At 45.5% G+C, this 27909-nt stretch overlaps 1 protein-coding gene across 1 annotated transcript in view; it reads left to right on the top strand.

Annotated features, from left to right (window-relative positions):
* Positions 1-24590, top strand: part of LOC147121354 (utrophin-like) — a 210784-nt gene extending 186194 nt beyond the window's left edge. Inside the window, exons 37-42 of the mRNA XM_085977745.1 lie at positions 4354-4488; positions 4789-4941; positions 5390-5566; positions 5813-6001; positions 20971-21143; positions 24078-24590. Coding sequence (XP_085833871.1) covers positions 4354-4488; positions 4789-4941; positions 5390-5566; positions 5813-6001; positions 20971-21143; positions 24078-24273 — 1023 coding nt within the window. The 3' untranslated portion in view covers positions 24274-24590. The remainder of the gene's footprint in view (positions 1-4353; positions 4489-4788; positions 4942-5389; positions 5567-5812; positions 6002-20970; positions 21144-24077) is intronic.
* Positions 24591-27909: the final 3319 nt, after the last annotated feature.

Consider the following 27909-nt stretch of genomic DNA (forward strand, 5'->3'; position numbering starts at 1 on the left):
GATTAGTATTGAGAGGGAGGAGGTACTAGCGGTTTTAGCGGGCTTAAAAGTGGATAATTCCCCAGGCCCAGACGAGATGTATCCCAGGCTGCTGTGTGAGGCAAGGGAGGAGATTGCAGGGGCTTTGACACACATTTTCAGAACCTCTCTGGCCACAGGGGAGGTGCCAGAGGACTGGAGGACAACCAACGTAGTACCATTATTCAAGAATGGTAGTAGGGATAAACCAGGGAATTACAGGCCAGTGAACCTAACATCAGTGGTAGGGAAATTATTGGAAAAAATTCTGAGCGACAGAATTAGTCTCCACTTAGAGAGGCAAGGGTCAATCAAGGATAGATGGCTTTGTTAGGGGGAGACCATGTCTAACCAATTTGATTTTTCGAAGGGGTGACTAGGTGTGTGGATGAGGGTAGTGCAGTTGATGTAGTCTACATGGACTTCAGTAAGGCTTTTGACACAGTCCTGCATGGGAGACTGGTCAAGAAGGTAAGAGCCCATGGGATCCAGGGCAATTTGGCACATTGGATCCAAAATTGGCTTAGTGGCAGGAGGCAGAGGGTGATGGTCGAAGGTTGTTTTTGTGACTGGAAGCCTGTGTCCAGTGGTGTACCGCAGGGATCGGTGCTGGGTCCTTTGTAGTGTACATTAATGATTTAGATATGAATGTAGGAGGTATGATCAGTAAGTTCGCAGATGGCACGAAAATTGGAGGAGGGAAGTCTCAGGCTACAGGACGATATAGACGGGTTGGTCAGATGGGTAGAACAGTGACAAATGGAATTTAACCCTGAAAAGTATGAGTTGATGCATTTTGGGAGGACTAACAAGGCAAGGGAATACACAATGAATGGTAGGACCCTAGGAAGGACAGAGGATCAGAGAGACCTTGGTGTGCATGTACATAGATCCCTGAAGGCAGCAGGACAGGTAGATAAGGTGGTTAAAAAGGCATATGGGATACTTGCCTTCATTAGCCGAGGCCTAGAATATCAGAACAGGGAGGTTATGATGGAGCTGTACAAAACGCTAGTTAGGCCACAGCTGGAATACTGTGTACAGTTCTGGTCGCCACACTATAGGAGGGATGTGATTGCATTGAAGAGTGTGCAGAGGAGATTCACTAGGATGTTACCTGGGCTGGAGCGCTTCAGCTATGAAGAGAGACTGGACAGGCTGGGGTTGTTTTCCTTAGAGCAGAGAAGGCTGAGGGGGGACCTGATTGAGGTGTACAAAATTATGAGGGGCATAGATAGGGTAGATAGAATGGAATTTTCCCCTTCGCAGGCAGTCCCTCGGAACCGAGGATGACTTGCTTCCACATTAAAAATGAGTTCTCAGGTGACTGATGAGTCCAATGCGGGACCTACAGTCTCTGTCACAGGTGGGGCAGACGGTGGTTGAAGGGGTGGGTGGGTGGGGTGCTTGGGTTGACGTGCGCTCCTTGTAGAGGGGTCAATAACCAGGGGGCATAGTTTCAAGGTAAGGGGCAGGAGGTTTAGAGGGGATTTGAGGAAAAACTTTTTCACCCAGAGGGTGGTTGAAATCTGGAACTAACTGCCTGAAAGGGTGGTAGAGGCAGGAACCCTCACAACATTCAAGCAGCATTTAGATGAGCACTTGAAACGCCATAGCATACAAGACTACGGACCAAGTGCTGGAAAATGGGATTAGAATAGACAGGGCTTGATGGCCGGTGTAGACACGATGTGCCGAAGGGCCTCTTTCTGTGCTGTAAAACTCTGACTCTATGACCAGACTGATTCCTGGGAGGGGGCGGGGGAGATTGTCCTATGAGGAGAGACTGAGTACACTAGGTCTATATTCTCTGGAGTTTAGAAGAATGAGAGCTGATCTCATTGAAACATACAAAATTCTTACAGGGCTTGACAGGGTTAGATGCAAATGTTTCCCCTGGTTGGGGAGTCTAGAACCAGGGGTCACAGTCTCAGAATAAGGGGTCTACCATTTGGGACTGAGGTGTGGAGAAATTTCTTCACTCAGAGGGTGGTGAATCTTAGGAATTTTCTACCTCAGAGGGCTGTGCAGGCTCAGTCGTTTAGTATATTCAAGACAGAGATCGATAGATTTTTGGATATTAAGGGAATCAAGGGATATGGCGATAATGCAGGACAGTAGAGTTGAGGTAGAAATTCAGCCATGATCTTATTGAATGGTGAAGCAGGCTCGAAGGGCCACATGACCTACTGCTGCTCCTATTTCTTATGTTCTTATGCTCTTATGACTAATTGGCAGAGGCTTCTCAGCATGGCATTGCATCTACCAGATAAAGATCCAGGCTTCATCTTGACTTGGACCTTGCAAATTGTATTAAGTGCTGTAAAGCATCACATTTCACCAAAGCAGTTCTTGTGTTGGCAATAGTTTACAGTCCTGGTTCAGTGGAAGATGCTTTAGCTAAAAAGCAGGAATTGTTTGGTAGAGCATCTGGTTTGCTCCCCGCTGATTAAAAAAATAAAACCGAGAATGGTTGGAAACACACAGCAGGTCTGTCAGCAGTTCTGACAGGAGATCCATGCCCAAAACGTTAACCTCTTTTTACAGTTGCTGATATTTTGTGTGCAAACTTCTTATCAGAACTGCTGACTGACCATTTTCAGTCTAGCGTTTTGTATTGAAGACTCCTAATATTTGCAGTCGTATTGTTTTTGTCCGGCACTGGTTTGCTGTTCCTGTCATGTGGTGGTGTCTCATCCAAGTTGAAATCAGCCAAAGTCGTCATGTTCAGAAGAGAGCTTAATGCTTGTGGTCTTATTTTAAGAGTCTTATTCTACAGAGTCATTATACTATTAATTATGAGTCTGTGTTGCATTTTCAACTCTGTGTCGATGTAAAGATGTACTGTGACTTGGGAGTCAATCAGCAATCCGACATTTGCGGGCACTGAAGCTAAGATGTGTAGGAGGTAGTCTTGCATAACTGGAGTTTTGCACTTGTTGTAGTATAACTTCAGTCTGGTGCAAATCCATGATCCTGCCTGGACATACTACTTTTGAATATTTTTAACATTCAGAGAGCGCGTGTGATTTCCCCTGCTCCCTCCTACAATGGCATTTAACTCATTGGAGAGCGGAGCCAGCTGTACCGGTGCACAGCTGTTTCCTTACTGCTCAGTGCATGGCACTGCTGGCTGGCAGTGTATCTGTTCATCATAGCGTGTAGGTCTGGGACCAGTATCTTTTGTATAATGACACCCTTGGATGCCACTTTTTGTTAGGGGAACTAGTTGGTATAGTAATTTAGCAGGACAGCAAAATACTGCAGATGTTGGAAATCCGAAATAACAACAGAAAAAGCTGGAAAAACTCAGCAGGTCAGGCAACATCCGTGGAGAGAAATTTGAGTTGACGTTTCGGGTCGAACCCTTCTTCAAATGGTTCGACCCGAAACGTCAACTCAAATTTCTCTCCACGGATGTTGCCTGACCACCTGAGTTTTTCCAGCTTTTTCTGTTATTTTAGTAATTTAGCAGTGTCTTTTCACCTCTGGAACCTGCCTTTGAATTCTGGTTGGATTTGTGGGATAAACTTTTCTCCATCAGCCAAAACAGTAGAATAAAAATTGGAGTAATTTATGATCAAACTGAATAGTGCTGTGGATGAATGAGGTAGGATGGGCTGAATGATCCTCCTTTGTTTCTACCTTGTAGTCCTGCACTTTAGAGACAAAAGGCAGTGTCTTCACCCACCACACCACCCAGCCCTCCTCTGATATTTTCAACAACAAGTTTTATTTCTAATTTCTGGGTCATAGGCCAACTTTTGACTCTGTGAAGCTAAGTGTTTGATCTGATCCTCTGTACAAGCAAGTATATATGAACCATACACGTATCATCAATCCTTGATCTCATTGATAAATCCCTTCACCTCCTCACCCCACTCTACCTAATCCATGTGTGCCCTTCATGCCTCTAACTCTGGCCTTTTGTGCATTTCCACTCTCACTCCACTATTGATGGCAGAGCCTTCAACTGTCTTGGCTCTACCGTTTATTCTCTAAAACTCCCTCCTTGAATACCGTCTCAAGTTTTATCTTCAAGCAAACCTTTATTTAACTCCTAAATATCTACAATGGCTCAGCTTCTGCTCCTTTCTTCCTGTGTGAAGCACCATGGGACTTTTTCTACATTAAAGGCACTATATAAATGTAAGTTGTATGTATTAGGTCCTTGTACTATTTACATAAGGACCTAAATACAGAGGAGCTTTTCTGAATGGGTGTTTGTGGGTGTTTGCGTGTGGGTGGGTGCATGTGTGGGTGTGGGGGCGTGTTCATGGATACATTGTGTGTGTGTATATTCTCTGCTTTCTACTTAAGAATCTCTGTTTCTAGATGGATGAAGAGGAAGCGGATGTGGAGGAGATGCTACAGAAAGGTGAGCGGCTGCTGCAGCTGACTGATGATGAAAGACGGAAACAAATCCACAGAAAACTGATCCTTCTACAGACAAAGTATGCCACTGTTAAGGTATGAGAAAAGCTAATGGAACCCTATTAGAAATAATCAGATGAATATAATCACATCACGAACGGTTAAAAAATAAGTCATGCTTGTTGGATAATCAAATGTAGTGAGTAGTTGGAGTGTTCAGACCTGTTTGTAGCCCTGTTGTTAACCGGATCACTATCTGTGGACAGAGATCAGACTTTGTAAGCACTCCCCAAGTTGCTGCAGTGTAGTCTGGTTGTTGAAAGACCTTTATCTTTAACTAGTGTGAGATGAACTCATGAGGGTTGAAGACAGAATGTTTTTTACTCTGGTATTTAGGAAGCGAAATTAATGCAGAAGGCGCAAGTAGGAGAGATGTTACCTGGGTGGTACCAGTACAAGAGAGAGGAAAGCCACTTCCTGCAGTGGCTGGATGACATTGAGCGGCGACTGTTGGACTCCTATGGCTCAGAAGACAAGAGGAGATTACAGGTAGTAAATTTAAGCCGCTTTTAATTTCTGTCTTTTGGCTTGTTCCTTGTGGTTTCTTTATATTAGTACAGGATATTTCTTCCCAAGAAGTACTGTTGTTAAAGGTTTTCACTAGATGTTAATTAGGACTAAACAATGGAACTGCTGGCTGCTGCTTTGTGAATAAACTTAACACCAACAATATTGTTGTGTGAAAATAGTACAACATAATTGACTCACAATCAAATAGGGTTGGGAGGAGGGGAAACTTGGAATGGGTCTCCACTGAATTGCTGATGTAAAACTGATGGTGGCTGGCTGGCGGGGACTTAAGCAGTGAGATTGGAGCAGTTATCTGTCCTGCCCTCGGCTGCAGAGTTGTATGGGAGAAGGAAAAAGTTATGTGTGCATTCAAGAAATACTAATATAATCCAGGGACGTTGTCTCAAAATGTGCTTTTTCTTTTCAGGAACTGACCCAAGAGTTTGAACAGCGAAGAGGGGACTTCACTGCCTTAACAAAGAAGAGCCAAGGTCTGGGACGGTATAGTGCCTCTTCTGGAAAGGACAGCATCAATGTGGAGAAGCGCTGGCACCAAATAGAGACCCAGTTTTCTACTCATCAAGCACTGCATTTAAAGAGTCCAGTAAGTTTATGATTTTCTAATTTTATAAAATTCCAAAATATTAGAGAGCAATGATTAATTTATTTTGAAATGTGTAACTAGCCATTCTAACATTTGCACTGAGATTGTTAGTGGGATTTCACTGCTTTTTTGAAAATGTAATGCAAATGTGAGTTTGCAAAGTACTACTGACCGAGGAATCCAGAATTTGGCCAATGCAGGTTATTACTTTGTTAAAGTCAACTTCATACTGCTGCCTCTCCTCAGGAAGCCAGCGTTATCCCTGGCCATTACACCACCAGTGCAGGAATGGCATCACAGTACTTCCCATCAGATTATCTTCTGGACATTAACAAGGCATTGCTGGCTCTGGCTGATGTTGAACTACTACTCAATGCACCAGAATTGAACAATGGAAAATACGAGGACTTCTCAAGCCAGGAAGATTCCCTAAAGGTGTGTTGGATGTACTGGAAAAGTGGCTTGTTGATGCTTATGTCTGTGATTGAGCCACATGATGACATCTAATCCCACCAAACATTGAATTACATGCTAATGCAGCCCTGTATTATATAATACATTGTGAGCAGGGAATAACTGCCTGTATATTATATAATACACTGTGAATAGGGTATAACTGCCTGTATTATATAATACACTGAACAGGGAATAACTGCCTGTATTATATAATACACTGTGAATAGGGTATAACTGCCTGTATTCTATAATACACTGTGAACAGGGAATAACTGCCTGTATTATATAATACACTGTGAACAGGGAATAACTGCCTGTATTATATAATACACTGTGAACAGGGTATAACTGCCTTTATTCTATAATACACTGTGAACAGGGAATAACTGCCTGTATTATATAATACACTGTGAACAGGGTATAACTGCCTGTATATTATATAATACACTGTGAATAGGGTATAACTGCCTGTATTATATAATACACTGAACAGGGAATAACTGCTTGTATTATATAATACACTGTGAACAGGGTATAACTGCCTGTATTATATAATACACTGAACAGGGAATAACTGCCTGTATTATATAATACACTGTGAACAGGGTATAACTACCTGTATTATATAATACACTGTGAATAGGGTATAACTGCCTGTATTATATAATACACTGAACAGGTTATAACTGCCTGTATTATATAATACACTGAACAGGGTATAACTGCCTGTATTATATAATACACTGAACAGGGAATAACTGCCTGTATTATATAATACACGGTGAACAGGGAATAACTACCTGTATTATATAATACACGGTGAACAGGGTATAACTGCCTGTATTATATAATACTACCTGTATTATATAATATACACGGTGAACAGGGTATAACTGCCTGTATTATATAATACACTGTGAATAGGGTATAACTGCCTGTATTATATAATACACTGCACAGGGTATAACTGCCTGTATTATATAATGCACTGTGAATAGGGTATAATTGCCTATATTATATAATACATTGTGCGTCACATGTTATAACAGCTCTGTTTCTAAAACTATGCATCCTCCAATTAACTGAGCAATGCCGCAGGGAATGCGCTAGTGTGTCCCGATTCATTTTATAAACACTTACTTTCTTAATAGATTAACTGGTTGTTTATCACTGGAGAAGCTGGGGTTGTTCTCCTTAGCGAAGAGAAGGTTAAGAGGAGATTTGATGGAGGTGTTCAAAATCATGAAGGGTTTTGATAGAGTAAATAAGGAGAAACTGTTTCCACTGGCAGAAGGGTCAGTAACCAGAGGACGCAGAATTAAGGTGACGGCAAATAGAACCAGAGGCAACATAAGGAAACACTTTTTTACGCGGTGAGTTATTACGATCTGGAATGCACTTCCCTGAAAGGGTAGAGGAAGCAGGTTCAGTAGTAACTTTCAAAAGAGAATTGGATAAATACTTGAAGGGAAATAATTTGCAGGGCTATGGGGAAAGAGCAGGGGAGTGGGACGAATTGGATAGCTCTTTCAAAGAGCCAGCACAGGCACAACGGGCCGAATGGCTGCCCCCTGTGCTGTATCATTCTATGATTCTGTGATCTCATTTGCTGATTGTGGAACCTTGTCTATGAAAATGAATCAATATAGTTTAATTTTGCTGGTTCTCTGTCTCTTCTCACAGTTTTAAAGTGTACAGTTATGGTATTCAACCTAAATCAAAATGATACCTTTGTTTTTTGTTCCATGATTGATAGAATAGGTATTTTGAATAATAAGGAAACCTTTACTCAAGTTAGTGTGGTTTTTAAATTGTATGTAAAATAGCACTGTAGCAGAAGTTGTAAGCTACTTGGTTTGGTAATCCAAAGCCTGAAATATGTGATGATGTACAAGGATGCTGGCTGCTGATCCAGGAGAGGAAGCTTGGGTGATCGCGAGATTAAAAAAAAAAGATTGAGAGCATATATCTGAAGAAATAAACTGGAGAGGAGAGAAGATAATACCTGCACACAGATGAAAGGAAAGATAAATTGAGATGGTGAAAGTTGAAGGACTGAGCAGCATGAGAGGTTTTAATTTCCTGAGGGGGAAAAAGGCAGGTATTTGAGACACGCAGAGATGAACCTTGATGTGCACTGGTGCTCGTCAGTCTCATTTTTATAATGGCTAATTTGTTTCTAATTGATAAAATCTAACATTTTCTGACGAGGTAGCTTTTAATCTATGAATCAGAGTTCTGATGAAGGGTCCCAGACCTGAAACGTTAACTCTGTTCCTCTCTCCACGGATGCTGCCTGGCCTGCTGAGTATTTCCAGCATTTTCTGTTGTTATTTCAGATTTCCAGCATCCGCAGTATTTTGCAATTATATTAGCTTTTAATCTATGCCTGATTGTCAACTCCACTGTTGTTGAAAGCAGCCGAGGAAAAGCAATTTGTACTTGAGGTCTTTGTCAAAGCTATAAAAGTGTTTCTTACCTCAGTTCTATCTGTATTGGGGGATTGCTTGAAACCTCCAATGTCTGTCCTGTGAGCCATTAATTGCACAGTTAGTTTTGAAGACATGGCCTGGGTGTGGTAAGTGCACAGTGATGATGGATTGTGTGTTTTAATGAAACATTTCACTGTTGTTTGCAATTCCAGCTCATTAGTATTGCAGAATTAGATAGGATTCCACAAGGGGTGGGATATTGAATGTTGACTGATGTCAGAGTTAAGTGACCTTGAGTGAAAACTTTGATCCCTGTGGTAACACTTTCCAATTAGTTTTATTTTCAGGACAAGGCAAACTATGCAAAGTGAAGATGAAGCTTAATGGGGAAAGCAGGCACCATAATGGGAAAACTCAATACATCTCTCGGCTGGCAATTTTAACGCAGTGAAGACTGAAAGACCTTTTACTCTTTGTCTCTTTTCATGCATTACCTACAGAACTGAAGGTGATAGTTCCATGGATTTCTAGTCACAAATGGGAGCCAGTTTAGTGGAAAAACTGGTCTGTTTTGTTTGCCATTTCCTACCATAAAATTACAACTTTAGTCTGTTTGGAATAAACCAAGTGTTACTATTTATTCTGGGTGCTTTAAAGGGAAGGGACTGCTATTGTGGCTGTTGAAGGGCTCCATAGCTGAAAGAACATAATAAGAACATAACATAAGAAGTAGGAGCAGGAGTAGGCCATATGGCCCCTCGGGCCTGCTCCACCATTCAATAGGATCATGGCTGATCCGAATCTAGACTCACGTCCACTTCCCTGCCCTCTCCCCGTAACCCCTAATTCCCTTATCTGCTAGGAAACTGTCTATCTCCGTTTTAAATTTATTTAATGTTGCAGCTTCCACAGCTCTCTGGGGTAGCAAATTCCATAGATTTACTACCTTCTGAGTGAAGAAGTTTCTCCTCATCTCAGTTTTGAAAGGGCAGCCCCTTATTCTAAGATTATACCCCCTAGTTCTAGTCTCACCCATCAGAGAGTCAGCAGAGAGTGCTGTGAGTTTGGGTAAGTGTGTGAGTTCTTTAATTGTTATTTCTCTTTAAATCATTCTTGATAAGATTACTTAAGCAGTTTAAGTAAAGGGGAAAAGTTAAATATTTGGGATTCTGTTGGTTTAAGAAGAGTAAAACAAGGTTACACTGCAGTAGGAGTAAATTGGCACAGCAGGCAGTGGAAACCAGTTTTCTAACCAATCAGCAGGGGAGACTCATTGGCTGTAAACAAACAAACAGTATAAAAAGACCAGGCTAGTGCGAGCAAGCACTGAGTGCGAGTCAGCAGAGAGTGCTGTGAGTTTGGGTAAGTGTGAGAGTTAGGGTAAGTGGGGTGTTAGGTGCTCTTTTCAAACTTTAACTCTGTGGGTTGTAGTTAATAAGGCCTTTCTGGTGCAGAGTGACTGTTGGTGAACCATTTAACTGGTGTAATTAGAGGGATTGATTTAATTTAAATCCAATTAATTAAAGGGGATACTAGCATCTAAAATCGGGCAGAGGGTGTCCATAACTAACAATAAAAAATGTAATTAATTACATAGAATGGAGCAGGTGATGTGTTACTGTTGCGAGATGTGGGAGCCGGTGAACCCCATTGAGGTTCACGGTGATTACGTCTGTGACAAGTGTCTGCTGCTACAGGAACTCCAGCTCCGTGTTGATGAGCTGGAGTCTGAGCTTCAGACACTGCGACACATCAGGGAGGGGGAGAAGTATCTGGACTCTGTGTATCAAGAGGTGATCACACCTATGAAGTTAATTAATTCAGATGTAGCCCATGGTCAGGGACAGGATGGTGTGACTACAAGTGAGGCAGGTACAGGGATCCAGGAGGTAGAGCTGGAGGGGCCGCAGCCCTTGCTCTTGTCCAGCAGGTTTGAGGTTCTTACTCCCTGTGGGGACGGGAGCAGGGACTGCAGGGAGGATGAGCAACCTGGCCACAGCACCGTGGAACGGGGGGCCATTCAAGAGGGGGGAGTAACTAGAAATGTTGTAGTGGTAGGGGATAGTATTATTAGGGGGATAGATAGAGTTCTCTGCAGCCGAGAGCGAGAGTCCCGAAGGCTGTGTTGCCTACCCGGTGCCAGGGTTAAGGACATCTCCTCTGGGCTGGAAAGAAACTTGCAGTGGGAGGGGGTGGATCCAGTTGCCGTTGTCCATGTTGGTACAAACAACGTAGATAGGACTAGGAAGCCGGTTCTGTTAAAGGAGTATGAACAGCTAGGGGTCAAATTAAAAAACAGAACCTCAAGGGTAATAATCTCTGGATTATTACCTGAGCCACGAGCAAATTTGGCTAGGACAAATAAAATTAGAGAGTTAAATGCGTGGCTCAAAGACTGGTGTGGGAGAAATGGGTTTTGCTTCCTGGGACACTGGCACCAGTACTGGGGCAGGAGGGAGCTGTTCCGTTGGGACGGGCTTCACTTGGCCAGTGCTGGGACTAGAGTCCTGGCGGATCATATAACTAGGGCTGTAGAGAGGGCTTTAAACTAACTAGTGGGGGGGAGGTTCCTAGAGAGCAAATAATAAAAATGACAACAGAGAAGGTCATAGACTTGGCTAGCAGTGGGGAAATTAAAAACCAGAGCGTGTCAGGAAGGGGCAGAAGGTATGGAGTAAAAGGTAAAGTAATAAAAAGGGCAAAAGCAGGAACTAAGTGTCACAAAACATATTTGAAAGTTCTCTATCTGAATGCACGTAGCATTCGTAACAAAATAGACGAGTTAATGGCACAAATAACTACATATGGGTATGATCTTGTGGCCATTACAGAAACATGGCTGCAGGGTGACAATGCCTGGGAATTAAACATACCAGGTTATTTAACGATCAGGAAGGACAGGCAGGAAGGAAGGGGAGGTGGGGTGGCTATGTTAATAAAGGAAGGAATCACTGTAATACAGAGAAATGATATTGGGTCAAAAGATCAGGATAATGAAACAGTTTGGGTGGAGGTAAGGAATAATAAGGGGAAAAAAACACTAGTGGGCGTAGTCTATAGGCCTCCGAACAGTTGCAACTATGTTGGACGGAGTATCAATCAGGAAATAGTTGAGGCTTGTAATAAGGGAACATCTATAATTATGGGGGATTTTAACTATCATATTAATTGGACAAATCAAATTGGGCAGGGCTGCCTTGGGGATGAGTTCATTGAGTGTATTAGGGATGGGTTTCTTGAGCAGTATGTAACTGAACCGACCAGGGGGCAAGCAACCTTAGATCTGGTCCTGTGTAACGAGACAGGATTAATTAAAAATGTCCTAGTAAAGGATCCCCTTGGAATGAGGGGACCATAACATGGTTGAATTCCATATTCAATTAGAGGGTGAGAAGGTTGGATCTCAAACAAGCGTGCTAAGCTTGAATAAAGGAGACTATGAAGGTATGAGAGCGGAATTGAGCAGAGTGGATTGGGAAAATAGATTAAAGGGTAAGACGATACATGACCAGTGGTGTACATTTAAGGAGTTATTTTACAACTTCCAAAAAATATATATTCCACTGAGAAGAAAAGGGTGTAAAAGAAAAGACAGCCATCCGTGGCTAAGTAAAGACATTAAGGATAGTATTCGACGAAAAACAAGGGCATATAAGGTAGCCAAATCTAGTGGGAGGATAGAGGATTTGGGAAAACTTTAAAAGACAGCAAAAAATAACAAAAAGATTGATTAAGAAAGGGAAGATAGATTATGAAAGTAAATTAGCAAAAAATATAAAAACAGATAGTAAGAGTTTTTATAGTTATATATAAAGAAAAAGGGTGGCTAAAGTAAATGTTGGTCCCTTAGAGGATGAGACCGGGAAATTAATGGTGGGAAATATGGAGATGGAAAAAACACTGAATATTTTGTATCAGTCTTTACAGTAGAAGACACTAAGAATATCCCAACACTGGACAAACAGGGGGCTATAGGGGGGGAGGAGCTAAACACGATCAAAATCACTAAGGAAGTGGTACTCGGTAAAATAATGGGACTCAAGGCGGATAAATCACCTGGACCTGATGGCTTACATCCTAGGGTCTTGAGGGAAGTGGCGGTAGGGATTGTGGATGCATTGGTAATAATTTTCCAAAACTCCCTGGACTCAGCAAAGGTCCCGGCAGACTGGAAAACTGCTAATGTAACACCCTTATTTAAAAAGGGCAGCAGACAGAAGGCTGGAAACTATAGACCGGTTAGCCTAACATCTGTGGTAGGTAACATTTTGGAGTCCATAATTAAGGAGACAGTAACAGGACATTTGGATAATCATCATTTAATAGGACAAAGTCAGCATGGTTTTATGAAGGGGAAGTCATGTTTGACAAATTTGCTGGAGTTCTTTGAGGAAGTAACATATAGGGTGTGTAGTGTCTGTGTGTTGATAAAGACACTGAAGACAGGAGTTGGTTCATAGGTGTTTACTAAGCAAAGTCTGGGGGGGGTTCTAACGGATATACACAATATACAGGCTTATATAGCCCGAGTGGCCATTACCGGCATTACAGCACACCTGGGGCTCTTAAAGGCACATACACTACAATTCCTCCCCTTTTAGCTAACCAGTACATCATATTTTAAGTAATTATACATGTTATAAGAAAAATAATATACACATTGCTGTAGTTAATTAATTATAAGTCAGTCTCTCAGGAGGCTTCCTGACTCGGTCCAGATAACGCCTCGGGGGTGTAGTAGGTTCTTTTGGCAAGGCTGATTCGGCTTGAATGCCAGTGTCGGGTTCATCGGGTTCCAGTATCACCGGATCGGAGGTAGATATGGGTATCTCTACTTCATCGTTAGACGTATAGAGTTGTGTAGGTTGTCCCTTTTCGGATGACTTTATGATTTGGTCAGCATGGCGCCTTATTATGCTTTCTCCGATGTCCACGGTATACATCAGTGGTCCTAGTCGTGTGCAGATAGTTCCAGGCTGCCATTTCTCGGTACGGTAGTCCCGGGCCAAAACTTGTTGACCTATCTGGAAGGTTCTAGTTGGCCTTTCATTCATGCCTTGAAACTGCCGGTTCTCCACGTCCCTTCTGATGTTGGGCTTGACCAAATCCAGCCGGCATCTTAGGTTTCTATTGAAGAACATCATGGCGGGAGTTTGGTTGGTAACCGTATGTGTTGCATTCCTGTATGCGAACAAGAAGTTATCCACCTTGTGCTGAAGTTTTATGTCTTCATTACCCATGGCCTTTATGGCCTTCTTGAAGGTCTGGACAAACCTTTCAGCCAATCCATTGGTGGCGGGATGGTATGGGGCGGACGTGTAGTGCTTAACCCCATTGTTTTTTAAGAACTTTCTGAATTCTTCGGACACAAATTGCAGTCCATTATCAGAACATATCTGTTCCGGCAGCCCATTCCTGGCAAATATGGTCCTTAATACGGTGATGGTTTTTTCTGTGGTGGTGGAGGACATCTTTATTACCTCCGGCCACTTGGAGTGTGCATCAACCGCGATTAAGAACATTGAGTCCATAAATGGACCAGCAAAGTCGATGTGCACCCTTTGCCAGGGAGATGAGGGCCACTCCCATGGATGTAGAGGGGCTTGTGGTGGAGTGTTTTGGACCTTCTGGCATCCTAGGCAGCTCTTGGTCATTTCTTCGATGTCTCCATCGATACCTGACCACCATACAAACGCCCTAGCTAGGTTCTTCATTTTCACTCCACCCAGATGCCCCTCGTGAAGCTCCTTTAGCACTTTATCCTGGAGTTTGGGTGGAATCACCACTCTGGATCCACACATCAAGGTTCCTCGGCACACTGACAGCTGTTCTCTTCTTTGCGAGAATGCTGGCAACAGTGGTTCGCCATGTGCTGGCCATCCCTTCACTGTTAAATCGTAGACCCGTGAGAGAGTCGGGTCATTTCTCGTCTCCCTTTCAATGGCAGAATTTGTGACTGGTAGACATTCCACTATGGTAGAGTGGAACATCTCTACTGGGTCTACTGTAGGTGCCTCTTCTACCGTTGGCAATGGTAGGCGCGATAAACCGTCAGCATTCCCATGCTGTTTTGATCCTTTGTATTCTATGTTGTATTGGTGTGCCCCTAGAAAAAGGGACCACCTCTGTAGCCTTTGCGCTGTCATAATGGGAGCACCCTTTTTAGGGTTGAATATGGAGATGAGGGGTTGATGGTCAGTCAACAAGGTAAATTTTTGTCCGTGTAGGTAATGGTTGAATTTCTTCACTCCCCATACCAGGCTGAGTGCTTCCCTGTCGATTTGGGCATGGTTACGCTCAGCTGAGTTTAATTAGTGTGACGCAAAAGCTATCGGCCGTTCTGAGCCATAAGGGAATTTATGGGATAATACTGCTCCTATGCCGTAAGGGGATGCATCGCACGCCAGTCTGATTGGCAGTGATGGGTTGTAATGAGCCAAAACTTCTTCGGATGTGATTAAGTCTTTGCATTTATGGAAGGCACGTTTACAGTCTTCGTTCCATTTCCAAATCACTCCTGTTTGTAGAAGTTCATTAAGAGGGTGTAGAAGAGTTGATAAGTTCGGTAAAAATTTATGATAGTAATTTATTAATCCCAGGAACGACCTTAATTGTGAAACATTTTCAGGTGCTGGGGCTTTTATGACCGCTTCAATTTTTTCAGGTGACTTATGCAACCCTTCCTTATTTATTATGTGGCCACAATATGATATTTGATTTCGGAAAAATTCGCACTTGGGGCGATTTGCTCGTAGGCCCCGTTCTCTCAGCCTAGTGAGCACCTGCTCCAAATTGGCAAGGTGCTCGTTGTCGTTTTCTCCTGTTACAAGGATGTCGTCTAGGTAACATTGAGTCCCCGGAATCCCTTGCAGGACTTGCTCCATAGCTCTTTGCCAGATAGCTGGAGCTGATGCTACTCCAAAAAACCAGTCGATTGTACTGGTACAGGCCTTTGTGTGTGTTTATCGTGAGATACTTTTTAGAGGCCTCCTCAACCTCCATCTGTAGATATGCCTGTGCCAAGTCAATTTTGGTGAAACGTTTCCCTCCGGATAGTGAGGCGAAAATATCTTCTATCCTCGGAAGAGGATACTGTACCGTGTGAAGGACCGGGTTTACAGTCACCTTGAAGTCTCCACAGATGCGAATTTTTCTCTGTTCTTCAGATTTATCATTCTTCAATGCTTTTTTCATGACTGGAACGATGGGTGTTGCCCACTCGCTCCAATCTATTTTGGATAATACGCCTGCCTTTTCCAAATTCTCCAGCTCTGCCTCGACTGCTGGACGAATTGCGTATGGCGCCGGTCTTGCCTTAAAAAATTTGGGAATTGCTGCATCTTCCACTTTTATTGAGGCGGTGATGCCTTTCAAGGTTCCTAGTTTCTCTTGAAACACTTCTTTGGCGTTGGCCAAGATGTCTTTTAATCGTTCAGGTATGATGTCATCATTGTTTATTTTCTTACTGGTCACCGTCAGTGCCTGAATGGAGTGCCAGTCTAAACGTATCTTTCTGATCCATTCACGTCCCAACAACGGTGGGCCACCATCTTGTAGAATGTATAAATACAACTTTTGTATTTCTTTGCCGTTGTATACAACAGGCACCCTTATTTTTCCTTTGGGGTATACTTTCTGCCCCGTATATGTTTTTAAGATAATGGATGTGTCTTTTAGAGGTATATGCGAAAATAGCCTCTCGTAATCCCGTCGATTTATTACGGTTAGAGCTGATCCTGTATCTAGCTGCATTTTAACAGGGGACCCTGCTATCGTGAGGGTAACCCAAATGGTTTGGTAATCATCTTTGGCAAGTACATTATGTAATTTGAGACAGCTTAGTCTGTTGTTTTCGGAGTCGCTGTCGCTCTTCTGGTCTTCGGAGCTACTGTCCGTCATCATTTGTACCTTCCTGTACTTTCCTTTATTGATTTCTTTTTTTTCTGTCTGTGGATTTATTTTGTCCAGATCGGCATACCCGTGCAATGTGTCCAATCTTTCCGCATTGCCTGCATGCTTTGTCCTTGAACCAGCGGTCCTTCTGGTTATGGGTGGATCTGCCGCAGCGATAACATCTTTCAAAACCCTGTGTCATTTCATGGGTGCTGAAGTCCTGTGACTTTTGTTGTATCTCTGCAGCTCCTCTTGCTGCTGCTTCGTATGATACAGCCATACTGAAAGCTTTGTCCAATGTTAAATCTTTTTCAGAAAGCAGCCTTTTTTGTGTTCCTTCACTTAAGAGACTGCAAACGAATTTGTCTCGAAGATAATCTGCTAGTCCTGCCCCGAATTGGCAGTACTTTGATAGCTTTCTTAATTTGGTTAGGTAATCAGCGTTACTTTCATTCTTGTGTTGATTTCGCTTGAAGAATTTGAATCGTTCCGCTACCAGCAGCGGTGTTGGGTTTAAGTGCTCCTGCAGGGTATCAACAATTTCTTTAAAATTCTTGTCCTTTGGTTTGGCTGGAGTGATTACATTTTGTAACAGCCCGTATGCCTTTGCGCCCATTAGGTTCAGCAGTACTGAAGCTTTTTTTTCATCTTCTATTTCATTTGCAGTGCAGTATACCTCTACTCTTTCCACGTATGTGATCCAATCCTCTATTTCGCTATCAATAGCATCAATATTGCCAGACTTAGGCATTTCAGAAAAGATATGGCGCTTCCCGTGCTTTTCTTTCTTTTCAGCAGCAAAGATATGGCGCTTCCCGCACTTTCCCGCCGCTGCTGCCGATGACAACGCTGTTTCCCGCGGTTTCCGTTCTTTGTTTTTTTTTAAAAATTTTATTTGTTTACAGTTGGAGACTTGTTCCCGCCGGACTTTCTCTGCAGGTCTGAACGCTGACCTGCTTGCCGCGCCGGCCGTCTCCCGAGTGCTCCCTCCCAGTCCGTTATTGCTTGCCTCCGATTTTGCTGCCTGTCTCAGCTGTAGAGCCAGCCGCTGGAGCCCCAGCCTGACGCCCAGGAAGGATTAGCGCAGTACCTGCCACCAGCTTGGCCAGCTGGTGAAACCACAGCTTCTCTCACTTTCTTGAGTCTTCTGGACGCCCGAGGAATCGATGTCCTGGAGGTGCTGCCGAATTGCAGGTAAGTCCATTTCCACTTCGTCGCCACTGTCGTGTCCGTGTGTTGATAAAGATACTGAAAGACAGGAGTTGGTTCATAGGTGTTTACTAAGCAAAGTCTGGGGGGGTTCTAACGAATATACACAATATACAGGCTTATATAGCCCGAGTGGCCATTACCGGCATTACAGCACACCTGGGGCTCTTAAAGGCACATACACTACAGGGTTGATAAAGGGGAACCAGTGGACGTAGTGTATTTAGACTTTCAAAAGGCATTTGACAAGGTGCCACACAAAAGATTATTGCTTAAGATAAAAAATCACGGGATTGGGGGTAATATTCTGGCATGGATAGAGGATTGGCTATCTAACAGAAGGCAGAGAGTTGGGATAAATGGTTCATTCTCAGAATGGCAATCAGTAACTAGTGGTGTTCCGCAGGGGTCGGTGCTGGGTCCCCAACTCTTTACAATCTATATTAACGATTTGGAGGAGGGGACCGAGTGTAACATATCAAAGTTTGCAGATGATACTAAGATGGGAGGGAAAGTAGTGAGTGAGGAGGACATAAAAAACCTGCAAGGGGACATAGACAGGCTAAGTAAGTGGGCAGAGATTTGGCAGATGGAATACAATACTGGAAAGTGTGAGGTTATGCACTTTGGCAGGAAAAATCGTAGAGCAAGCTATTATCTTAATGGCAAGAGACTGGAAAGTACTGAAGTACAAAGGGATCTGGGGGTCCTGGTGCACGAAACTCAAAAGGTTCGTATGCAGGTGCAGCAAGTGATTAAGAAGGCCAATGGAATGTTGGCTTTCATTGCTAGGGGGATAGAATATAAAAATAGGGATGTATTGCTTCAGTTGTACAAGGTATTGGTGAGACCGCACCTGGAATACTGCATACAGTTTTGTTGTCCATACTTAAGAAAAGACATACTTGCTCTCAAGTCAGTACAAAGAAGGTTCACTCGGTTAATCCCGGGGATGAGGGGATGGACATATGAGGAGAGGTTGAGTAGATTGGGACTCTACTCATTGGAGTTCAGAAGAATGAGAGGCGATCTTATTGAAACATATAGATTGTGAAGGGGTTGGATCAGGTGGATGCGGGGAGGATGTTCCCGATGATGGGTGAAACTAGAACTAGGGGGCATAGTCTTAGAATAAGGGGCTGCTCTTTCAAAACTGAGATGAGGAGGAACTACTTCACTCAGAGGGTGGTAGGTCCATGGAATATGCTGCCCCAAAAAGCTGTAGAAGCTACATCATTACATAAATTTAAAACAGAAATAGACAGTTTCCTAGAAGTAAAGGGAATTAAGGGTTACGGGGAGCGGGCAGGAATTTGGACATGAGTCTAGGTTCGGATCGGACATGGCCCTGTGGGTAGAGGAGTGGGCCCAAGGGCCGTGTAGCCTGATCCTGCTCCTAGTTCGTGTGTCTAATTGTGTTAGATTCAGGAGATGGTTCTGTGATAGTAGATTGGCGGTTAGGATCAGATCAGCCATGATCTTATTGAATGGCGGAGCAGGCTCGAGGGGCCGATTGGCCTACTCCTGCTCCTATTTCTTATGTTCTTATGAAACATCCTCACCGCGTCCACCCGATCAAGCCCCCTCACAATCTTATATGTTTCAGTAAGAAGTAAAACATGTTCACTGCCCCCCTGCTATCTGTAAATGGTGTTAATTCTAACCGAACGTTATACTTTATGGTCAGTTCTCATTAAAAAAAAACACCTTTGAAAAATCTGCAAGTGAGAACACAGATCACACGGGGGCTCTACATATTGGTGAAGCCATAACTTATTTAGAAATGAGGAAAAATTCAACTACATTTCATAATGGGCAGAAGAGGAGGCTGATTGAAGTTAAATATGGTTAGAAAGCACTTATATAGCAAGGAGTGTCCAAACTGTGGCCCACCAAACCCAGGTAGATCCATCCTATTGAACTTTCTGTTTCTTAGTTCTTGGCTTTTCTGATTTGAATTCAGTGTACCTGGAGGTTTGGAAAGCCCTGTTATTCGCACTGGTGCATCATTCATGGCTAAATCCTAAATCAGAACATCAAGGTCTGTTGATATCAGCAACTTGAGATATAAAAATTAATGGGAACATGGATTTAAACTTTGCATGTGGCCCCCAAGGCTCAGTTGTATTCACTAGTCCATTAAAAGCTTGATCACTCTGGCTTACGGCAGGTCAAAGCTTCATCCCTTTTGCTGAAACCATCATGCAATATTGAGAAACTCTTTTGACCACCAGGGAGGGCATTCGGCTCAGAGCCCATTTCTGGTTTCAAGTTTGAGCATAAATGAGGTGCAACAACTCCAGCTTTTAAACAAAATTTATCGGCACTTTCCCCAACAATAACCTGCGCACTTAACCTCACACTGGAACTATGAGTCCAAATCTTTTGGAATGGTTATTCAAGTCTTGATCTTGTTGGACCAAGTGCAAAGCCAGACACCACTTCACAAGGGTGGGGTAAGGTTGGTCATGAGGGTGGGGTGAGGTTAGGTTGACTGGAGCTGATGTTGTCTAACTCCTAATACCCTGTTCCAGTGTTGCAGTGGTAAAACGGTGGGAGTGGGCAAGAAACTGGGGGTGGGGTGTGGTTGGTCACAAGGATGGGTTAGGGTTGAATTTACTGGAGCTGCTGATGCCTACCTCTTAATGTTCAAGTTGCAAAGCCATTGGAGTTAGCAGCTAACCGCCCTTCTCGAGGATTTTGTGTCTCAACTTTTTCATTCAAAACCTGAGCTGCTGGTGTGTTTGTGTGATTACTCAACATGCTGTCGTTGATATATTTTTAGTGTACAAATACTATTTTAATAAACAATCTCTTTTTAATGATGGCTCTACATTAATCCCAGTTGTGATCGGGAAGGCGGTCCTGAGCATTCTAATTAACAAACAAAATGCTTCTTTTGGAATTGTTATGTACCGTTTGCCATGCATCACACTGGCAGCTGCTGTCACCACTGGATTGTCAAAGCCCAATTAGTAAAACAGACATTTCTGTGAGTTCAATTGCCACAATTCGATCGATCTCTTGGCGGAGCAGTTTCAATCGTACTACAGGCTATTGGTCTTGTTAGTTCATTTAGTATAGCGATTGAATTCATAGGTTGCACGTCTGTTTGTTGTCAGTCAAACAGCTAAATCAAAGATGAATGATCAGAAGAATGTGCTTGGAAAATTGCTCATCACTTAGCTGCTGATTGAGGTTGTCTATGCCTATTAGTGTAGAGTAAGTTGTGGACAGATCACGTTGTGATGCTCCGAGCCAGAGACTATCTAGCTTTTACTTCCTGTAGTTGATAGATTTGGTTGCAATATTTGCACTGTCCATTAAATGTTTGGTTTTCTAAATGTCACCCCTTCATTGGTAGCCAGCCATCCAGTGGTGTCCGAGTTAACTGAATGCTTGCATCTCTCACAGAATATAAAGGACATGCTGGAGAAACTCGGAGAGCAAATCGAAGATATCCATGAGAATCAGCCCGATGCCTTCCTCGAAGCTTCTGCAGCTGAGGTTGTCCAAATAGGGGATGCACTGACGCAGCTCCATGCAGAATGGGATCGAGTGAACAGAATGTGCAGTGATCGCAAAAGGTAAGGAATTAGTGTTAGCTGTTTGGGTCAGCAGATTTACTTTTACATTGCCTTAGTACTTGTGTACTGCATAGATGCTGCAATGAAAAATTCGAACAGAATTTTACGACTTTAGTTTGTTAAAAGGGCATGAAAACTTTGCTAATGGTTTAGTTAGTTTTGCTACTGAGCCATATGGAGAAAGGAAAGTCCCAGTGTGGGCTGCGTTAGTTGATGCCATTTGAAGAGGTGTTAGCAGTGCTCCATTGGTGTCAATGCCCCTGATCTAGAGAGGGGGAAAAAGTGAGCATCAATTTAGTACTGACAAGCAGCAAACTGCTGGTGAACTTTTCAGTTTGAATAATAAGCATTCCATTTGCCTGCAAAATGTCAGCGAGAGAGTTTTTTAGCGTACCTGCTGGGGAAACTTTACACTTTTACAATTCACTTGAAATCTCCTAATCAATCTTAGTTTTATTCTGATTGACATTGCTGGCAGAAAATTAGATTAGCGATTGATATTTTCAGGCATCAGCAACAGCCTATAGTCTACAAAGAAAATCAATTCAAAGCAAAGACCTTGTAGGTTGAGGCTCCTAGTTGAATGAAACTGTTCTATATAACATGGGCTCCACATTTAATAAACTGAACAACAGACAATTTTGGAAAATTGCAGATGATGCCAAAATAGGCAGAGCAAACAGGCAGGAACAGTGCAACTAAATTCAGAACATAACAGGGCCAATAAGTGGCAAATCTTTTGGGATCTGGCAAACTGAAATAATTGGTATGGGAGCAAGTAACCAAAACAGGGAGTTTGTGTTAAACAATTGTACTGCATGCTGATCAGGAGGGTTGTAGTGTGTGTTAAATGGGACAGTGTGTTGATCAGATGATTGAGGGGTTGTGTGTGTGTTAGATGGGACAGTGTACAGATCAGGAGAGAGGTCTAGGGGTTGTGTGTGTGTTAGATGGGACAGTGTACAGATCAGGATATCTAGGGATTGTAGTGTGTGTTAAATGGGAAAGTGCTGATCAGGAGAGAGGTCTAGGGGTTGTGTGTGTGTTAAAGGGGACAGTGTGCTGATCAGGTGATTGAGGGGTTGTGTGTGTGTTAGATGGGACACTGCTGATCAGGAGAGAGGTCTAGGGGTTGTGTGTGTGTTAAAGGGGACAGTGTGCTGATCAGGTGATCGAGGGGTTGTGTGTGTGTTAGATGGGAAAGTGCTGATCAGGAGAGAGGTCTAGGGGTTGTGTGTGTGTTAGATGGGACACTGCTGATCAGGAGAGAGGTCTAGGGGTTGTGTGTGTGTTAGATGGGACACTGCTGATCAGGAGAGAGGTCTAGGGGTTGTGTGTGTGTTAGATGGGACACTGCTGATCAGGAGAGAGGTCTAGGGGTTGTGTGTGTGTTAGATGGGACACTGCTGATCAGGAGAGAGGTCTAGGGGTTGTGTGTGTGTTAAAGGGGACAGTGTGCTGATCAGGTGATCGAGGGGTTGTGTGTGTGTTAGATGGGAAAGTGCTGATCAGGAGAGAGGTCTAGGGGTTGTGTGTGTTAGATGGGACACTGCTGATCAGGAGAGAGGTCTAGGGGTTGTGTGTGTGTTAAAGGGGAAAGTGCTGATCAGGTGATCTCGGGGTTATAGTGTGTGTTATAAGAACATTAGATTTAGGAGCAGGAGTAGGTCATAGAAACATAGAAGATAGGAGCAGGAGTAGGCCATTCGGCCCCTCAAGCCTGCTCCGCCATTCAATGAGATCATGGCTGATCATCCAAATTCAGTACCCTGTTCTTGCCTTCTCTCCATATCCCTTGATCCCTTTAGCCTTAAGAAATATATCTAACTCCTTCTTGAATATATTTAATGAATTGGCCTCTACTGCCTTCTTTCGCAGAGAATTCCACAGGTTCACCACTCTCTGGGTAAAGAAATTCCTCCTCATTTCAGTCCTAAATGGCTTACCCCTTATCCTTAGACTATGACCCCTGGTTCTGGACTCCCCGGCCATCAGAAACATCCTTCCTGCATCTAGTCTGTCCAGGCCTGACAGAATTTTATAGGTTTCGATGAGATCCCCTCTCAATCTTCTAAACTCCAGTGAGTATAAGCCCAATCAACACAATCTATAAACAATATATTGACATTATGTAGTGCTAGAAATTGCTTGCCATGAGGACTCTGCCGTACATGGAGCGATAGAATTTTACAGCACAAACATTCGTCCTGTTTTTTCTCCACAAGCCACCTTGTCTAATCCTGCACTCCTTGCTGCTTGCTCCCCATACCTTTCTGTATTCCTCTTTTTCAAGCAACCATCTAACTTTCTTTTAAAAGTTTTATGGACTCTGCATCCACAAAGGTTTGTGGCAGAGCACCCTCTGTGGAAAGACATTTTCTTCTACTTTCCCCTCATTCTTTTTATAACTATCTTAGTTTTGCTCTTCCCAACCACTGGGAGCTATTTGTGATTACCACATCATAACACTTCTTAATCTTGATAACCTCTATCAGGTCTCCCTTTCACCACCTTAGTGCTAATGAAAAAAGCCCGAAGTTTTCAAGTCTCTACCCAGAATTGTGACCACCTCGCCCTGGTAACATCCCAGTGAAATCTACACTATATTTTTACAATTTGCTTTTAGATCTGTCCTATAATGAGGTATCCAAAACTGCACGCACACACTCCAACCCTTGCCTAAACGAAGATGTCATATAAGTAATTGGTATATTTGGATGAAACAGATTTGATTGATATGATTGGCTCATGATGAGTGCGGGCTGAATGTGAGGGTTTCTACAGGTAAAGCAGGTACATATCCTGCAGTTCCTGAAGTAGTAAATACAGATAGTGTCTGAGGAAGTCCTGTTACATGCATCACATGGCTTTGTGAGTGAAGAGTGCGATTAAAGAGCATAGGGCTGGGATCTGAATTTTCTGTCTTTTCGGCAGCTGTTTTGATAAGGCTGTGGAGGAATGGCGACAGTTTCACTGTGACCTGAATGACCTGAATCAATGGGTGATGGAAGCTGAACAGTTACTACCTGATGCCCAAGGCCGAAATGGCAGTCTCGATTTGGAGAAAGCGAGGATTCATCAACAGGTGAGTGGCTTGTCATTCATTCTGTTCACATGTCCAAAAGAATGAACATACCCACAGATTTCCTGGAGCTTTTTGTGGAGGCCGACGAATGTTCTCTGCGGGCTTGCCGTTCAATATAATTTAGCATGAACCTGCTTCCTTCACCAGCGATCTAGATGAATAACGCTTAGTGAAATTGCAGCGTTGAACATTTAAGAAGGCACAGCAAAACCAACAAAAAGTTTGATTAGCTAGAACTTTTTATGTAAGAAGTCACACAACACCAGGTTATAGTCCAACAGCTTTATTTGAAATCACAAGCTTTCGGGGCGCTGCTCCTTCATCAGGTGAAGTGGAGAGATGCATAAAGACACAGCTTATATAGTCAGAGAATAATGTCAGATGATTACAGGTAATCTTTCTAACTGCCATTTATCACACCTCGGCAGAGAGATAATCACAGTGATCAAAGGTGTGAATGGTGTCCAAACAGATCAGTCAGGAAAACATTACATCAAAGAACAATGAGGTGGGGTCACAAGGGGTCAAATATTGCAGATGCTGGGGTCTGTATGAAGAACAAAAAAACAGACAAAAAACATTTTTTTTGCTGGAAATCACAGCAGGTCCGGCCGCTTCTGTGTAGAGAGAACAAGCCAATGTCGACTCGAGTCTGGATGACCCTGCGTCAGGTGGGGTTACATGTAGCGTGACATGAACCCAAGATCTCGGTTGAGGCCGTCCTCATGAGTGCGGAACTTGGCTGTCAGTTTCTGCTCGACGATTTTGCGTTGTCGTGTGTCTCGAAGGCCGCCTTGGAGAATGCTTACCCGAAGATCGGAGGCTGAATGTCCTTGACTGCTGAAGTGTTCCCCGACTGGGAGGGAACACTCCTGCCTGCCGATTGTTGCGCGGTGTCCGTTCATCCGTTGTCGCAGTGTCTGCATTGTCTCGCCGATGTACCATGCTCCGGGGCATCCTTTCCTGCAACGTATGAGGTAGACAACGTTGGCCGAGTCACATGAGTATGTACCATGTACCTGGTGGGTGGTGTCCTCACGTGTGATGATGGTATCTGTGTTGATGATCTGGCATGTCTTGCAGAGGTTGCTGTGGCAGGGGTTGTGTGGTGTCGTGGTCGCTGTTCTCCTGAAAGCTGGGTAATTTGCTGCGAAAGATGGTCTGTTTGAGGTTAGGCGGCTGTTGAAAGCGAGTAGTGGAGGTGTGGGGATGGCCTTAGCGAGGTGTTCGTCGTCATCGATGACATGTTGAAGGCTGCGAAGAACATGGCGTAGTTTCTCTGCTCTGGGGAAGTACTGGACGACGAAGGGTACTCTGTTGGGTTGTGTCCCGTGTTTGTCTTCTGACCTCCTCGTTCCCCCTTCCCCGTTCCCCCCCTTCCCCCCCTTCCCCCCTCTCCCACCCTTCCCCCTCCCCACCCTTACCCTTCCCCCCCTTCCCCTTCCCCCCTTCCCCTTCCTTCCCTCCCTTCCCCTTCCTTCCCCCCTTCCCCTTCCTTCCCCCCTTCCCCTTCCTTCCCCCCTTCCCCTTCCTTCCCCCCTTCCCCTTCCTTCCCCCCTTCCCCTTCCTTCCCCCCTTCCCCTTCCTTCCCCCCTTCCCCTTCCTTCCCCCCTTCCCCTTCCTTCCCCCTTCCCCTTCCTTCCCCCCTTCCCCTTCCTTCCCCTTCCCTCCTTCCCCTTCCCCTCCTTCCCCTTCCCTCCTTCCCCTTCCCCTCCTTCCCCTTCCCCTCCTTCCCCTTCCCCTCCTTCCTCCTTCCCCTCCTTCTCCTTCCCCTCCTTCTCCTTCCCCTCCTTCCCCTTCCCCTTCCCTCCTTCCCCTTCCCCTCCTTCCCCTTCCCCTCCTTCCCCTTCCCCTCCTTCCCCTTCCCCTCCTTCCCCTTCCCCTCCTGTCCCCTTCCCCTCCTTCCCCTTCCCTCCTTCCCCTTCCCCTCCTTCTCCTTCCCCTCCTTCCCCTTCCCCTCCTTCCCCTTCCCCTCCTTCCCCTTCCCCTCCTTCCCCTTCCCCTCCTTCCCCTTCCCCTCCTTCCCCTTCCCCTCCTTCCCCTTCCCCTCCTTCCCCTTCCCCTCCTTCCCCTTCCCCTCCTTCCCCTTCCCCTCCTTCCCCTTCCCCTCCTTCCCCTTCCCCTCCTTCCCCTTCCCCTCCTTCCCCTTCCCCTCCTTCCCCTTCCCTTCCCCCCCTCCTCCTTCCCCTTCCCCTCCTTCTCCTTCCCCTCCTTCCCCTTCCCCTCCTTCTCCTTCCCCTTCCCCTCCTTCCCCTTCCCCTCCTTCTCCTTCCCCTCCTTCTCCTTCCCCTCCTTCTCCTTCCCCTCCTTCCCCTTCCCCTTCCCCTCCTTCCCCTTCCCCTCCTTCCCTTCCCCTTCCCCTCCTTCCCCTTCCCCTCCTTCTCCTCCTTCCCCTTCCCCTCCTTCTCCTTCCCCTTCCCCTCCTTCCCCTTCCCCTCCTTCTCCTTCCCCTCCTTCCCCTTCCCTTCCCCTCCTTCCCCTTCCCCTCCTTCCCCTTCCCCTCCTTCCCCTTCCCCTCCTTCCCCTTCCCCTCCTTCCCCTTCCCCTCCTTCCCCTCCTTCTCCTTCCCCGTTCCCCCCTTCCCCTTCCCCTCCTTCCCCCCTCCCCACCCTTCCCCCTCCACCCCCCCTTCCCCCCTTCCCCTCCCCTTCCCCTTCCCCCCTTCCCCTTCCCCCTCCCCTTCCCTTCCTTCCCCCCCTTCCCTTCCTTCCCCTCCTTCCCCCCTTCCCCTTCCTTCCCCCCTTCCCTTCCTTCCCCCCTTCCCTTCCTTCCCCCCTTCCCTTCCTTCCCCCCTTCCCCTTCCTTCCCCCCTTCCCCTTCCTTCCCCCCCTTCCCCCCTCCCCCTCCCTTCCCCCCTTCCCCCCCCCTTCCCCCCCCTTCCCCCCTCCCCCCTTCCCTTCCCCCCTTCCCCTTCCTCCTCCTTTCCCCCTTCCCCTTCCTTCCCCCCCTTCCTCCTTCCCCCCTTCCTTCCCCTCCTTCCCCCCCTTCCCCCCTCCCCCCTTCCCCCTCCCCCCCCCTTCCCCTTCCCCCCCCTTCCCCTTCCCCCTCCCCCCTTCCCCTTCCCCCCCTTCCCCTTCCCCCCCTTCCCCTTCCTTCCCCCCTTCCCCTTCCTTCCCCCTTCCCTTCCTTCCCCCCCTTCCCCCCTCCCCACCTTCCCCCTCCCCCCCCTTTCCCCCCCCTTCCCCCCCTCCCCCCTTCCCCTTCCCCCCCTTCCCCCTCCCCTTCCTTCCCCCTTCCCTTCCTTCCCCCTTCCCCTTCCTTCCCCCTTCCCCTCCTTCCCCCCCTTCCCCTTCCTTCCCCCTTCCCCCCTTCCCCTTCCTTCCCCTTCCTTCCCCCCTTCCCCTTCCTTCCCCCCTTCCCCTTCCTTCCCCCCCTTCCCCTTCCTTCCCCCCCTTCCCCTTCCTTCCCCCCCTTCCCCTTCCTTCCCCCCCTTCCCCTTCCTTCCCCCCCTTCCCCTTCCTTCCCCCTTCCCCTTCCTTCCTCCTTTCCCCCTTCCCCTTCCTTCCTCCTTTCCCCCTTCCCCTTCCTTCCCCCCCTTCCCCTTCCTTCCCCCCCTTCCCCTTCCTTCCCCCCTTCCTTCCCCTTCCTTCCCCCCTTCCCCTTCCTTCCCCCCCTTCCCTTCCTTCCCCCCTTCCCCTTCCTTCCCCCCCTTCCCCCTTCCTTCCCCCCTTCCCCTTCCTT

Source organism: Somniosus microcephalus, chromosome 3 (genome assembly GCF_052327205.1).
Source record: "Somniosus microcephalus isolate GS21.2 chromosome 3, FLI_Smic_1.0, whole genome shotgun sequence".
In the NCBI taxonomy this organism is placed as follows: domain Eukaryota; kingdom Metazoa; phylum Chordata; class Chondrichthyes; order Squaliformes; family Somniosidae; genus Somniosus; species Somniosus microcephalus.